At 39.5% G+C, this 17122-nt stretch overlaps 1 protein-coding gene across 1 annotated transcript in view; it reads right to left on the bottom strand.

Moving 5' to 3' along the window:
* SLC35B4 (solute carrier family 35 member B4) overlaps positions 1 to 17122 on the bottom strand; it is a 36196-nt gene that overhangs the window by 8328 nt on the left and 10746 nt on the right. The window contains exons 3-4 of the mRNA XM_059171897.1: positions 3870 to 3972; positions 2226 to 2275 (exon numbers count right to left, since the gene is read on the bottom strand). Of these exons, the coding sequence (XP_059027880.1) occupies positions 2226 to 2275; positions 3870 to 3972 (153 nt within the window). The remainder of the gene's footprint in view (positions 1 to 2225; positions 2276 to 3869; positions 3973 to 17122) is intronic.

The following is a 17122-nucleotide window of genomic DNA, read 5'->3' on the forward strand; positions in this document are numbered from 1 at the left end:
TACACTAATAGGACTACTGGCAGTAAGAACAGTGGCATTTCATATTAACTAAAACAACATCATTAATATCCCTCTTGGGCTCGTACTGATAAAGCGGAAGGACTCAGGCAAGGACAAAAAGGAATTAAATTTACAGGATGAACCAGTTAAGGTTTTCTAGTTAAATACTTTGTACAGTTCTGGTCACATCGCCTCGCAGCAGGCCAGCAGGCCTGGCTAAGCAGCAGATCGGGGGCCGAGAGCAAGCTGCTGGTGGAGAGAGGGAGATGAAGGGGCCCTGAGGGGGCAGATGGAAAAGTAAGGGCACTCTGGAGTCTGGAAAGATCAAGACAGGGAGAGGTTTGTAATACAGGCCTAAAAATGAACAAAGGGCAGGATGAGGTAAGTATTGACTTGGTCTTCAAATCCCGGAATGAGGAACACACTGTGAACCTAAGGGGCTCTACTCAAAATACACAGTAGGAGATAATAACTTACAAATTCCTGATATTAGATGGTTACCTGAGGGAAATTCCTGCTCTCTGGGTGATACACAGCAAGGAGAGTCAACAGGGCTTACTTGGACAGATGCAAGAGGACAGACCCAATACAAGTTCTCCAGGGCAACGGACATGATTAAGAAAGGGCCCTGATATTTCAGAGCACCCTCAGGAGAACACATTCCTTTTAGAATATGTTTTTTTGGGGCACCTGCGTGGCTCAGTGGGTTAAAGCCTCTGCCATCGGCTCAGGTCATGATCCCAGGGTCCTGGGATCGAGCCCTGCATCGGGCTCTCTACACAGCAGGGGGCCTGCTTCCTCCACTTTCTCTGCCTACCTCTCTGCCTACTTGTGATTTGTCAAATAAAAAATAAAATCATAAAAAAAGAGAATATGTTCTTTTATAGTCCTATTATGAGAAAAATCAACAGTTGGAAGGCCTGCAGGTCTGCGCCAACGTCAAGTCTACACTACCAAGAAGGGTAGTGGTCACTTCAATGTAACAAACCCATTACATATGAACACTTATGTGGACACTTGGAAAACAAGTCAGCTGCAGCCGTACTCATCTGGGAACTAAGCCTCGAAAGATAAAGGGTTCATGATAAGGAGCCTAGCAGGACAGGACAACTGTCCTTACCACACAGCTCTTATTACTTAAATACTCTAGGTTGCCAAACTTAACTGGCAGCACTTTCTAAGCTGGTAGAGACTTCTAACCCTGGGGCTAGCTACTAAAAACAGAGAAAAGCTGGCCTGAGCTTATACAATTGTGATCTTAACAGTGAAGGTGAACTTCCCCTGAAAAATGTTCCGGACTGAATGCGCTGACTCTCCCCAGTGCCCTTCCTTCTTGGGAGTAAGGGGTAAGGCTCAGAACGAAGGTGAAAGACAAATATTTTGAGAAAGTATCCCAGGTATTTCTGAGATTTTCTAGTCATATCCCAGAGAGAGGTACTGGTGACAGCCACATAGAATAGTCCTGAAAGTTTCTGTCCCATTTCTTGGCCATTTCAGTCTTTGTTAGGAATTTTCTCTCTAACAAGGGTGTTGTTAGTTCATCATGTTGTGCTGATAAACACCTTCTATGACAGTGCTGTCCAAGAACTTCCACGGGGCTGAAAATGTTCCCTATCTCGGTTCTCCAACATGGTCGCCAGTAACCACGTGTGGCTACTGAGCACTTGAAATGTGAGAAACAAAATATTTAATTTTAAGTAACTGAAATTCTTTTTTTTTTTAAATTTATTTAACAGACAGAGATCACAAGTAGGCAGAGAGAGAGAGGAGGAAGCAGGCTCCCTGCCGAGCAGAGAGCCTGATACGGGGCTTGATCCCAGGACCCTGGGATCATGACCTGAGCCGAAGGCAGAGGCTTTATCCCACTGAGCCACCCAGGCACCCCACATAACTGAAATTTAAATGTCAAGAGTCCCATGGAGTTAGTGGAGACCACATGGGACAGTAAAGTTCTAGATCAGCTGGCTTTGGAGGTTGTCATGGTACTAAAGATGCAGTGATGACAAGAGCTATTCTGTTCTATACAGAGGAAATGTTCCAAAGCCACATGGGGCCCCTAACCTGGTCCACGGCCTTGGGATACACAGCCCCGGCAGAGAGAAAACCAAGAAACAAGCCAGGTGATGGAGAGCAAACTTATCAGCACTATGAGGAAAGGAATCCAGCCTAGGGATGGGGCTCAGGATATCCTTCCTATACACAAAATATGAAAGTGTATTATTTACCTTTTCTTCAAAATGATAATTCCTAGGATCATGTTGGCAATGAGAGAACCCTATAAAAAGAGAAAACAGTAAGAGAGTTTCAGTGCACCAGGGAAAGAAAATAACTGGAGATAAGTAAGAACATGGACAAGCAAAAAAAAGACAGAAAGGAAGTGGTTAGGATGATTAATTAGTAAGGTCCACTTGTTCTTATAATGGCAACAAGTATAAAGCATACAAATTTGTTATGTAAATAACACCTTCTGAAGATAACAATGAGAATAAAAATGACCAATTCTCTAAATATTGGTCAGAGCTGAAACTAAGACTACCAGAAATAAATTATACTGTAGACTTAATTTTGTTAAATTTTTCCATCCATTTATGAGAGCTTTTGCTAAGCTTCTCCTCTCCCCCGGTTTTAATTAATGAAAGAAGGCGTGCTGGGATCATTCTCTTCTCTGGTCACTCAATCAGCAAGAGTTTGTTGAAAGTCTATTATGTGCTCCCTACTTTGAAAGTCACTTTTGTAATTATAATTAGCTCTGAAAAGACCCGTTGAGGATAGTATCTTTAATCTTCCAGAAATCTCAGAGGACACAGAAATGTTATAATTCCAATGGTCACCAATTCTGCATTCTTTTGCAATCCTAACTACATTCCCCTTGAAGTCTTTCCTGCTCTGCAGGGAGCACTCCGTTCTTATTTACTTACATACAAACTACATGCAGATCTCCCACCAAGAGTGAGAGGAAGAAAAAAACCTCTGCTGCTCTGGGAGGAACCCCATCTTCATCAAGAATTTCCCTTTATTGGGGTGCCTTGGTGGCTCAGTCAGCTAAGTGTCTGCCTTCAGCTCAGGTCATGATCTCAGGGTTCTGGGATCGAGCCCCACATCGGGCTCCCTGCTCAGCGCGGAGTCTGCTTCCCCCTCTGCTTCTGGCTGCTCCCTCCCACCCCCATGCTCTGTCTCTCACTCTCAAATAAATAAATAAAAATCTGTAAGAATTTCCCTTTATTTAGAGTACTTGGATGGCTCAGTCCGTTAAGTATCCCACTTTTGGTTGGGGCCCAGGTTTTGATCTCAGGGTCATGAGATCAAGCCCTGTCAGGCTCCACACTCAGCGAGGAGTCTCCCTGAGATTCTCCCCCTCTGCCCCTCACTGCACCCATGCATGCGCACACTCTCTCTAAAGTAAGTAAATACTTTAAAATATAAGAATTTCCCTTTACTTAATGGTCTCAAAAGTCTCTTGCTTTAAAAAAATTAAAAAACCAAAAAGGGGAAGTATCAATTTTATGTACTAGAAGTAAACATAATTTTATGAAAGAAACCAAAAGTGGTGAGAAATAAGTTAAATAACATTCATAGCAAGTCTGAATATAAAATCGATCAGACGAAGGAAATTAAACATGAAATCTGTTATCCAGGGAGATTTTAGCTCCTGTTATTGATCATCCAGAAAACCTCAGAGGGATGAAAGTCAACTGTCCCCTCTCAGCCTTACTGTGCAGATGAAAGCCAGCCTTTGCTCCCACATCCAGAAGATCTTTCTTAGATGCTGGACTCTACTTGTTGTAAGACCTTTCTACTTCTGTCAAGTGTTCGATCGACCCACATAGGCTTCCCAGAGGCACACACGCCCGTCAGCGGGCAGCACTTACAGATCTAAATATCATATGCAGGGGCATGGCGATGTTGAGATTCAAGGCATAGTTGTTCACCACGCTGACCGTGAAGAACATGGTCACCATCACAGCATAGTACCTGAAGTGCAGAGATCACAGCACATCATACACAATCTACTACTTCAAGAAAATCAAGTATAGAAGGAAATAGTTATGCTTAATTATTAAAGTATTTTGTTTTAGTCCCTCTAGATTAAAAGATTATATCGCTACGATAATGTGAAGTCAGTACTAAGTACATACAAAAATACATCCAAAACCAGACTAACAAGGAAAAAGTCTGAATGATAGGCTATGTTTCAAGAAACACTATTTTAATCTTTTGAGTATACTCAAAATATTTTTCAAGCAATTTGAAACTAGGCGTCAAAAAACATTATCTAAGGGGTGTATGGGTGTTTCAGTCAGTTAAGCATCTGCCTTCAGTTCAGGTCAAAATCCTGGGATCCAGGTATCGAGCCCAGCATTAGGCTCCCTGCTCAGTGGAAGCCTGCTTCTCCTGTTCCCTCGGCCTCTCCCTCTGCTTGTGTATTTTGCACGTGCTCTAATAAATAAATAAGTCTTTTTAAAAAAACAACAAAAAAAACAAAAACAAAAAATGTTGTCTGATAGACATCAATAGGTTTTTCAGTGAATGGATAATATTATCATTATCATTTCTTTGTAGGTAATGGTTAATTCTCCCAACCATTTCCTCTATATACTTGTTTCTACTGTTAATTTTCACAATTCCTTTCTAAAGAAAAGATGTGCTAAATTAAGGGTGACTTTCAATCTAGCAACTGCTGAAATTACCTCACATTCCGAACTGGTGGCCTCCAAATTAATGAGGATATTATCTGACTGTTACGGAGTTGTATTTAAAATCAGGGCCCCTGTTTTTGACAGTTTATAGGTCCTTAATAATAAAAGCAAAAACCAAAAGCCAAAATTCAGTAATCCTAATAACTTAAGGGAAGGGATAAATATAAATGAACAATTATGAATAAATAATTAAATAAATTTGGATTTGTATGCCCCATTTTTGTCTAGAAGATATTAAAATGCCATTCGTGTATATCAGATTAAACCCTATAAAACTGCTACTTTTTTGGAGGTCGAAAAGAGTTGAAAAGCAGCAATTTCCTATGATTCAATCGAATACATTCAAAAAGAGAAAAAATATCTGAAATAAATGGCCAGAGAATGCGGGACAAAGGAAAATAAGTAGTTCCGTATCCTTCAGGAAATGGTGAAGGTCTTTGAGCACAGATCACCCCCACCTTTTTCATCTTGGCACATCAGAAGAATGAAAGCACTAAGAGTCCAGTCATCTTCCTTGACAAGAACCAACCTGATGTTGCTGGTAGATATGGACCTACAAGCCCTAAACATCAACCATGCTGGGGTGAAATTAACAGTCTATCAAGTTTCAGAAGCTTCACAATGAACGCAGGACAGAGTATTAGACACACACAAAATTACTGCTGTTCCAAAGAAAACCACAAGTCCAAAATGGTGCCACTTAAGTTACAGACCCAAGTCAGCAAACCAAGACTTAATTCCTAACTCAACTGCAGTTACAACCAATACCCCCCTCCTCCTGCCACCCCAGGAATGCAACCTTTTACCAGTCAACAAAGAATTTCCTGGTCAGTACTAGGCAATTTACTGATAGAGTGGGATATTTGTTTTAAATGGCAAGCAGAAGCCTCTAAAAGGTTCAAAATTCCAAAACAGTCTCACTAAAACAATCACTGTAAACAGCTAATGAAAATGAGCAAAGGTACCTAAAACAAGACTGTAGAACTGACATAATGGCTACTATTCCCCTCTGTCCTTTGAGTATTCACCCTAGTCAGCCTCCCATGGACTGCCTTTCACTCCAAAGAGACCAGCACACAGTTACTTGTAGAAGAAGAACAGTTGAGGCTACAGCCAATACTCTTCACTCCTTGGCTCAAGGCCAAACTAAAGTCCGGAGGTGAATAATTTCCTAAACCTAGGGAGAATCCTCAAGAGTCTGTAACTACATTACTTCCTGAGCCCAGCTGAGCAAGGAAAATAAAAATTCACATTGTCCCCTCGTTTACAAATAAAGACAAGGCCCACCCCTCACCCCCACTCCTGCCCTAAGAGGAAACTGCCTTCAAAAGGATTATATGCTACCCCTTCCCATGTGAACTACCGGATAGGTAGAGGAGCGTATGGACAAAAACCTGATTGGGTGACAGGCGCATGCATGGAAGGTTAATCAGATTAAGCCTTACCAATCCCCCAATCTCCCCTATCTCAAAATTGTAAGTGTAAAAATTCTGATTTTAAGGGAACAAGAGTCCTTCTAGGAGAAGCTTGCATTCTTTCCCTGTGTCTTTAAAATGTAAATGTTCAAGATTCTACTGGTCTTCTCCAGGAAATCCTTTCCAGTCCCTCTCCTTAAAATACAAATTTTAGAGTGGTCATTCTTATCAAGAAAAACACAAGGGGGAGAGGTTATTTGGAACTTGATTTGCCAGGAGAAATTCAAATCTCAAGTGTCTTCACAAATACTAAAAGAACTTTGACCATCTAGATTGATAACCTTATTCCATATCTACCAGAAAAACAACTGAGATCTAACTTTTACAACTAGCAAATTCTGTATGTACTTCATGGCAGCAATTTAAAATAGAAAGCCATAGGGGCTCTCTGTATGTTCATGTGAGTCTATATTTATGTGTTGTCGCTCTGTGATATTTTCTACTTGCGGGTGGTATTGCTACAATTAATTTGTACAAGAGCTCTATTTAGCTGGTTTTAAGGCAACCACCTGTAAGGACTGGGCATTCTAAAACTCTCTGAAAAAAACTAACCCAAATATTTTTCAAGGTCACATGGTTTGGAAAAAATATTTGATATTTTAAGGCTGATGGCTTAATTATAAAGACAGGTCTCTGGGGTTACCAACACTAAATATAAAACTTTTATTCTACTTCAGTTTAATAGCCCCCAAATAAGTTCGTGTTGTCCGTTACAAGATCTGTCAACAAAAATTAATAGCTTAGGATAATGGCTGACTTTGTCTAATGTTTAATACTGTTTTTATACGTTACCTAAACATAGTTATTAAGGACAAGTAAATTAGATATAAACAAGATAAAAGTTTATAAATGAACTTTTCAACAATATTACATCTAAACAGATTTCCCAATTTTTTTAGAACCTAAAAACCTTAAAGTTTTGCTGAATTAGGTTAAATGATGAATCAAGTTAAATTCATTAAATATCTAAATCATTTCTAGAAGTAGGAGGACCCTAGGCTCACCTCATACTAGAGAACTATCAAATCATCCTAAATACCCCAGAAATTGATCTGAAGACTAGCAGAACAAACTCCATAACTAAAGGCAGAGAAGGGCCACATGGAAGAAGGTAGTTAAGTGTAAATATGGTTTGGGAGAGAAAGGACTCCCGGAGCTGCTGTTGCAGAGAAGGACAAGAGACAGACTAACATACCTGAGAGCCACGAAGAAAACAAATGCCCATAGCAACTGGCTTGGAAAGTGAGAGGGGCTAAATTTTGTGAGTTCTTGTGGGGCTTAAAGCCTGGGTTCTGAAGGTCTGGGGGTTTGGTTCAGATAAAGCCCCAAGGCACTGGGGCTGCTCTTGGAGAAAAGGGAAGGCAGACAGTCCGGGACACAGAACATGGAAACAGGGATTGGGAGAGGGCTTGGGGCACGCTGTGAAGAGGTTAGTTGCTTCTCTCTGACCTGTTCCAGAGAGGCAGCTCACAGAGAGACCCCTCTGGGAACAACAAAGGAACCAGCAGAGCCATTTCCCTCCTCTACTCCTTAGATAAACATATAACCACCTCCAGGAACTAGCCCAGCACTGACACTTTCAATCTAAACTGCTTACACTGCTGGAACTACCCTCCCAGTAATGCTTGCCTCAGACCCAACAAGACAGGCCCCCTCCCCCAGAAGACCAGCTCAAACCCCTGCCCACAGCACATCTCCTGACAGGGGTTTTGCAGGGCCTCGGCCCCAGCAGCAGTAGTGAAAGGTCTCATTTCATAAGCAGACCAGAGCACAACCTATTAAATGCACCACATTCAGTCCAGACACCAAACACTGCCCATACAAGGCAAAGAAAAGCCTCTATGGCTGGCCTGAAGGATCAAGTGGCCAGGACACAATAATAGACCACATGCTGCACACATCAGAGATACTCCCTGAAGTGGCAGGGCCTGGGTAACAGGGGACACTACACTGCAGGGTACTACTGGACCTCTTCTTCATAAGGCCATTACCCTCAAGAACAGGAGATATAGCTGATTCTCCTAATACACAGAAACACAGAGGATGCCTGGGTGGCTCAGTGGGTTAAGCCTCTGCCTTTGGCTCAGGACATGATCTCAGGGTCCTGGGATCGAGCCCTACATCAGGCTCTCTGCTCAGCAGGGAGCATGCTTTCGCCTCTATCTCTCTGCCTGCCTCTCTGCCTACATGCGATCTCTCTGTCCCTCTGTCAAATAAATAAATAAAATCTTAAAAAAAAAAGAAAAGAAACAGGCATAGAGACTTAGACAAAATGAGAAGACAGAGGACTCTGTCCAAATGACAGGACAGGAAAAGGCCACGGAGAGAGACCTAAGTGAAACAGATAAAAGTAACAAGTTTGATAGAGAATTTAAAGTAATGATCACAAAGATACTAACTGGACTTGAGAAAAAAGTGGAAGACACGAGTGAACCCTTAACAAAGAGATAACAAATAACATAGCAGAGATAAAGGGCTCAATAAATGAAATGAGAAATATGCTTGATGCAATGAATGCAGGCTGAAAGAAGCAGAGGAATGAATTAATGACCCAGAGGATAGAGTAATGGAAAGTAATCAAGCTAAACAAAAGAGAAAAAAGAATTATGCAAAATGACAACAGACTTAGGGAACTCAGTGATTCCATCGAAAGTACTACTGTTTGCATTATAGGAGTTCCATATGGAGAAAGAAAAGAGGGCAGAAAATTTAGTTACAGAAATAATAACTGAAAAGTTCCCTAATCTGAAGAAGTTAACAGATATCCAGATACAGGAGGCACAGAAAATCCCAACAACATCAACAAAAGGAGATCCACACCAACACATATAATAATTAAAATGGCAAAACATATAGTTATAAAGAAAAAAATTTAAAAGCGGCAAGACAAGAGAGGACAGTTACATAAAAGGGAAACCCCAAAAAGTTATCAGGGGATTTTTCAGCAGAAACATTATGAGCCAGAAAGAAGTGAATAATATATTCAAAGTGCTGAATGGGATAAATCTGCAGTCAAGAATACTCTATCCAGCAAGGCTATCACTCAGAATAGAAAAGGAGATAGAGTTTCTCAGATGAACAAAAACTAAAGGAGTTGTGACCACTCAATCAGCCCTGGAAGAAATATTAATGGGGACTCTGAGTGGAAAGGAAAAACCAAAAGTAACAATATGAAGGTAGGAAACACAAAAACAGAAAAAACTAATATTTTTGTAAAATAGCAGTCAAGGAACTCAGAGAATAAAAGGATGTAAATATATGACACCCTATACCTAAAATGTGGGGAGGAGAGGACTAAAGAGTAAGTTCAAATTTAAACAACCATCCACTTAATATAGACTATTATATGCAAAAAATGTTATATATATATGAACTTAATGGTAACCACAAATCAAAATCCACTAATACACAAAGAAAAAAGAGAAAAAAATTCACATGATCACTAAAGAAAACCAGCAAACCATGAAAGAAAGACAAAGGATCAGAGAAAATCTTCAGAAACAACCAGAAAACAAGTTATAAAATGGCAATAAATACATATCAATAATTACTTTGAATTTAAATGGCCTAAACACTCAAAAGATATCAGGTGATAAAATGGGTTAAAAAAAAAAATAGACTCATCTACATGTTGCCAACAAGAGACTCACTTTAGACCTAAAGACATCCACAGACTGAAATGAATGGATGGAGAAACATTTATGCAAATGGATATTGAAAGTACTTAATATCGGACAAACTAAACTTTAAAACAAAGACAGTAAAAAAAATTAGAAAATTTTTTTTAAAAAAATTAGAAAAAAAATTAGAAAATTAGGCTGTAATAAGAGACAAAAACACAAAATAATAATAATATTAGAGCCAATCCAACAAGACATAAAAACTGTAAATATTTATGCACCCAACACGGGATCACCCAAATACATAAAACAGTTGATAGCAAATATAAAGGAACTAATTGATAATAATACAGTAATAGTAGGGGACTTTAACACCCCACTTACATCAATAGACAGATCATCTAAACAGTAAATCAATAAGGAAACAATTGCTTTCAATGACATACTGGAACACATGGATTTAACATATGTATCCAGAACATTCCAACCTAAAACAGCAGAATACATATTCTTTTCAAGTGCATATGGAACATTCTCCAGAAGAGATCACATATTAGGCCAAAAAACAAGCCTAAACAAATTTAAAAAGACTGAAGTCATATCATGCATCTTTTCTGACCACAGTGCTATGATACTGGAAGTCAACTATGAGAAAAAAATAAAATCCGTACAGATCACAAATACATGGAGGTTAAAATACCATGCTACTGAACAATGAATGGGTCAGTCAGGAAATAAGAGAAGAAATTAAAAGGTGCCTAGGTGGCTCAGTTGGTAAGCGTCTGTCTTCAGCTCAAGTCATGATCTCGGAGTCCTGGGATCGAGTCCCTTGTCAAGCACCCTGCTCAGCTGGGAGTCTGCTTCTCCCTCTCTCCCTGCTCATGCTCTCTCTCTTGCACTGTCTTTCTCTCTCAAATAAATAAAATCTTTTTTTAAAAAGATTAGAAATTTAAAAGTACACAAAAACAAATGAAAGTGAAAACAATGGTTTAAAACCTTCAGTACGTAACAAAAGTTCTAAGAGGGAAGTTTATAGCAATACAAGCCTACCTCAAGAAGCAAGAAAAATCTCAAATAAACAACCTTACTTTACACCTAAAGAAGCTGGAAATGGAACACATGAAGCCTAAAGCCAGCAGGAGGAGGTAAATAATAAGGATTAGAGCACAAATAAATAATACAGAATCTAAAAAGACAATAGTCTTTTTGGAGTTCAATTGATGAAACCAAGAGGTGGTTCTTTGAAACAATAAAACTGATAAATCTCTAGCCAGACTTACCAAAAAGAGAAAGGAACCAAATACATAAAATCACAAATAAGAGAGGAAAAACAACCACCAACACCACAGAATTACAATATAAGAGAATATTATGAAAAACTACACACCAACAAACTGGGCAATCTAGAAGAAATGGATAAATTCCTAGAAACCTATAAATTACAAAAACTGAAACAGGAAGAAACAGAAAAACTTGAACAGACCAGTACTAGCAAAGAAGTTGAATCAGTAATTTAAAAAGCTCCCAACAAACAAAATCCAGAACCAGATGGCTTCACAGAATTCTGCTAAACATTTGAAGAAGAGTTAATACCTATTATTCTCAAACTATTCCAAAAAACAAAAAAGGAAGGGAAAGTTCCAAATGCATTCTATGAGGCCAGCATTACCCTGATACCAAAACCAGGTAAAGATTCCACAAAAAACAAACTATAGGCCAGTATCTCTAATGAACACAGATGCAAAAATCCTCAACAAACTACTAGCAGACCGAATGCAACAATAAATTAAAAACGTCATTTACTAGGACTAAGTACGATTTATTCATGGGTTGCAAGGGTAATTCAGTATTTGCAAATGAATCAATGTGATACATCACATCAAAAAGAAAGTATGAGAACCATATGATTATTTCAATGGATGCAGAAAAAGCACTTGACAAAGTACAACATCCATTCATGACAAAAAAACCTTCAACAAAGTTTAGAGGTAACATAGCTCAACATAATAAAGATCATATATGAAAAACCCACAACTAACATGATCCTTAATTGAGAAAATCAGAGCTTTTCCCGTAAGATCAGGAACAAGACAAGAATGTCTACTCTCAACACTTTTATTCAACATAGTATTAGAAGTCCTAGCCATAGGAATCAGACAAGAAAAGGAAATAAAGGCATCCTAACTGGTAAGGAAGAAGTAAAACTCTCATTATTTGCAGATTACATGATACTACGTATAGAAAACCCTAAAGACCACCACACCTTAAAGACTACCCATAAAGACGACCCACAAAAACTACCCTAAAGTCTACCAAAAATTGCTAGAACACATGAATTCCCTAAAGTTGCAGGATACAAAATCAGTCTACAGAAATCTCTGCATTTCTACATACCAATAATGAAGCAGCAACAGAAAGAGAAATTAAGAAAACAATTATATTTACAACTGTAATAAAAGCAGTAAGACACTTAGGAAAAAACCTAAACGAATAGGTGAAAAACCTGTACTCTGAAAACTAGAAAATACTAATGAAAGAAACTTGAAGACAACACAAAGAAATAGAAAGACATTCCATGCTCGTGGATTTGGAAAAACAATATAAATATTGTTAAAACATCTATACCACCCAAAGCAACATATACATTCAATGCAATCCCTATCAAAATACCATGAACATTTTTCACAAAGCTAGAACAATCCTGAAATTTTTATGGAAACTCAGAAGACCCCAAATAGCCAAGACAATCCTGGGGAGGGGAAAAAAAAAAAGCTGGAGGCCTCACAATTCCAGACTTTAAGTTTTATTACAAAGCTGTAGTAATCTAAAACAGTATGGTAGTGGCACAAAAAGAGACACACAGATCAATGGGACAGAATAGAAAACCCAGAAATAAACCCACAATAATATGATCAATTAATCTTTGACAAAGGAAGAAAGACACCCAATGGGAAAAAGACAGTGTCTTCAACAAATAGTGTTGGGAAAACTGGACAGCAACATGCGAAAGAATCAAACTGACTTTTTTCTTTTAAGATTTTATTTATTTATTTGACAGAAAGAGACATAGCGAGAGAGGGAACACAAGCGGGGGAGTGGAAGGGGGAGAAGCAGGTTTCCCGACAAGCAGGGAGCCCGATGTGGGGCTTGATCCCAGGACCCTGAGATCATAACCTGAGCCAAAGGCAAATGCTTAAAGACTTGAGCGACTCAGGTGCCTCGATCATGTTCTTAAACCATGCACAAAAATTAAAAATGGATTAAGTACCTAATGTGACATATAAAACCATAAAAATCCTAAAAGAGCACAAACAGTAACTTCTTTGACACTGCTTATAGCAACTTTTTTTTTAGACAGGTTCCCTGAGGTAAGGGAAACAAAAGCAAAAATAAACTATGGGAACAATATAAAAATAAAAAGCTTCTGCACACAGAAGCAAACAATCAACGAAACTAAAAGGCAGCCTACAGAATGAGAAAAGATATCAGTAAACGACATACCTGATGAAGGGTTAGTCCGCCAATGCATAAAGAACTTAAAAAACTCAACACCCAAAAAACAAATAATTCAATTAAAAAATGGGCAGGACATGAACATCTTTCCAAGGAAGACATACAAACGGCCAAGAGACAAGGAAAACATGCTCAACATCACTGATCATAGGGAAATGTGAATCAAAACTACATGAGACACCACCTCACACGTCAGGACGGCTAAAACCAACAACACAAGAAACAACAGGTGTTGGCGAGGATGTAGGGAAAAAGGAACCCTCTGACACTGCTGGGGAACGCAAACTGGTGCAGCCACTGTGAAAAATAGTCTGGAGGGGCCTCAAAAAGTTAAAAATAGAATTACCCAATGATCCAGTAAGCACATTACTGGGGATTTACCCAACGAATACACAAAAACTAGATCAAAGAAACAAATGCACGCCGGATGATTAAAGCAGCATTATTTGCAACAGCCGAGATATGGAAGCAGCCTAGGTGCCCACCGACTGAGGAACGGATGAAGAAGCTGTGATGTGTATATAGATACAGATCAGATACTAGGACATTATTCAGCCATAAAAATGAATGACATCCTGCCGTTTGCAAGGACATGGATGGAGCTAGAGAGCGTCATGCTAAGTGAAGTGAGTCAGAGAAAGAAATACCATATGATCTCACTCGTATACGGAACGAACTTAAGAAACAAAATAAATGAGCCAAGGAAAGAGAGAAAGAAAGAAACAAACCAAGAAACTGACTCTTCACTATAGAGAACACACTGATGGTTACCAGAGGGGAGGTGGGTGGGAGATGGGGTAGGTGACAGGGATTAAGTAAGTGCCCTTGTCACGATGAGCACAGGACATGTCTGAGTGCTGAATCACTATATTGTACATGTAAAACTAGTATAACGCTTTATTTAACTAACTGGAAGTAAAATAAAAACTTGAAAAAAAAAAATCTAGATCAGGGCGCCTGAGTGGCTCAGTCGTTAAGCTTCTGTCTTCAGTTCTGGTCATGATTTCAGGGTCCTGGGACTGAAACCCCGCATAGCATCTGGCTCCTTTACTCAGTAAGGAGTCTGCCTCTCCCCCTCCCTCTGCCTCTGCCTGCTGCTCCCCCGCTTGTGCACTTGCTCTCAAATAAATAAAATCTTTAAAAATCTTTAAATAAGCGCTTAATAAAAAAATAATAAAATCTTTAAATAAAATCTTTTAAAAAAATAAAATAAAAATAAAATCTAGATCATTTCCCAAAAAGACAAAATACTAAAACATTAATTACTAAAACTAAGTTGATCAACTTTTGGCTTATTATAGAGCAACTAAAAGATATTTGGATATGTTAATATTCATTGGCAAATTTAAAAAGGCATATGCTTTTAAAATTTTTGAAATGTATTCATAAAATTCAAATTCAAAAAAAATGCTGGTAAAACCCACAGCTCATAATTGCTTACTTCTTCGTTTTCACTGGAAATTAAGGTTTCTTAGGGTTAAGAACTCTGATACATGTAATTAAAACTACTAAAAATAATGACAATATCTGTGTATGGCAGGAAAGTAGGATGTGTTTTCAGGAGAAAAAGGTGTGAGAAATGGAAATAATGTGGCCAGGGTCTGGGGGCTCACGGACACCTGGCTCCGGGGTTCCCAAACAGACCAGGTTTGGCTACTGGCCACTCACAAAATTCAAAGGCAGAGATGGAGTGGTGGTGAAACAAGGAATTTGGGGCACCTGGGTGGCTCAGTGGGTTAAGCCTCTGCCTTCGGCTCAGGTCATGATCTCAGGGTCCTGGGATCGAGCCCCAAATCGGGCTCTCTGCTCGGTGGAGAGCCTGCTTCCCCCTCTCTCTGCCTGCCTCTCTGCCTCTCTCTCCTCTGTCAAATAAATAAATAAAATCTTTAAAAAAAAAAAAAAGAAGAAAGAAACAGGAATTTATTTCACAGAGGCCAACACTGGAAGACAGGGGCCTAGCACCTGAAAGACTGTCTCCAAGGCACCAAAAATACTTCCAGGATAACATGTAAGAAATGCGGAGCAAAGGTGGGTGGATATGCACAGGTGAGCAGTGAAAGTCAAATTAACCACTGTCTTGAAGTGAATCATGGGAGGGAGGAGCTCGCTGGCTCAGGGCCGACCCTACTGCTTGAGGGGTTAGTGTTAGTTCCCCTCCTGGGATGCTTTATCCAAGGGGTCTTCAGTCTGAGCCAAGAGACAAGCTGGAAAGAAGCCAACTAGAAAGTCTGAGGTCAAAATAGAGGCAGCCAAAATCCTCTTTCAATACATTTTTTGTGAAGGGGAGAAAAAGTAATTTTGTCCTAAAATGAGGCTGGTTGTTTAAAGGGAAGAAACAAAGGACAAAATTGGAATATAGGGGGACAAGTTGGAGGAGGTTTGTGGAAAAAAAATCTTCTCAAACAGGAACTTTCATGTGCGGGCAACCTAAATTAAACAAATTTAAAAAAACAAATTTGTTTTTAAAAAAGGGTTTTTCGGACGCCTGGGTGGCTCAGTCGGTTAAGCCACTGTCTTCAGCTCAGGTCATGATCCCAGGGTCCTGGGATAGAGTCCCCCACTGGGCTCCTTGCTCGGCAGGGAGCCTGCTTCTCTCTCTGCCTCTGCCTGCCAATGCAGGCGTGTGCGCACTCTCTCGCGGACAAATAAATAAATAAAATCTATAAAAAAGGGTTTTAAAATCAAAAGCAAACGGGTGCAAAATTAGATTTTGGTTTTTCTCTCTGTTAAAAGGACAAGGTTTTCTTGGGCTTTTGGTCATTTGGGTAAGACTAAAAACCTCTTCACCTTTTAAGTATTAGATTTTGTAGTCATCTGTGATCCTATTTAAAGTAGGCAAGGGCTTTAAAATCTTTTTTTTTAAATATTTTTGACTGGGCCATTTGGGTGGCTCGGTAGGTTACACGGCTGCCTTGGGCTCAGGCCCTGCTCCGCGGGAGCCTGCTTCTCCCTCTCCCTCCGCCCTTCCCTCTGCTCACGCTCGCTCTCGTGCACGCTCTCTCTAAAATAAATACACAAAATCTTTAAAAAAAAAATATGTTTCACTGACTTCCTAAAACCAAATTCTAAGTGAAGCCTTTTTTTTTCCCCTAAGTCTTTTTGACCTAAAATATTCCAAAGGACTTGGTAAATGAATCAGGCTTATTTGATATGTAAATTACATGGGAAGCACTGTCAAAATAAAGTAACGCTAAGCCTTTATCCTGTATTTGTAAGACTGTGGCTCATGTGGATAAAGTCCACTCTACTTCTGCAAAAATAGTCCCTCCCTGCCAGACTTGTGTCATCCTAATGTCCTTGTAACATGGCAACCTCTGAAATGTAGACAACGTTTTATTTCAGGACAGAAAAAAAAAATCTAACTGTGCCCCTAACTTTTCACAGACAAAATAAGACATCTCATTGGTTGAGTCCCCTACATTTACATTGTTGAGTTGGAAAGGGCCTACCAGGGGCACTTGGGTGGCTCAGCCATTGAGTCAAGTTGAACTCTTGATTTGGGCTCAGGTCATGATCTCAGGATCTGAGATCGATGAGTCCCACATGAGGCTCCATACTCATGTGGGGAATCTGCTTGAGATTCTATCCCTCTTCCTCTGCCCACTACCCTAAAATAAATAAATAGATAGATAGATAGATAGATAAATAAATACATAATTTTTTAAGGGCCCACTGGAAAACATTCATGATTCTGAATTCACTCCTTTTCACATGTTCCTATTTCCCTGATTAGAGATAAATGTAAATGAGGCTAGGATCAAGAACTGTTTCTTGAGGCGCCTGGGTGGCTCAGTTGGTTGGGCAGCTGCCTTCAGCT

This window comes from Mustela lutreola, chromosome 4 (genome assembly GCF_030435805.1).
Source record: "Mustela lutreola isolate mMusLut2 chromosome 4, mMusLut2.pri, whole genome shotgun sequence".
Classification (NCBI taxonomy): Eukaryota; Metazoa; Chordata; class Mammalia; order Carnivora; family Mustelidae; genus Mustela; species Mustela lutreola.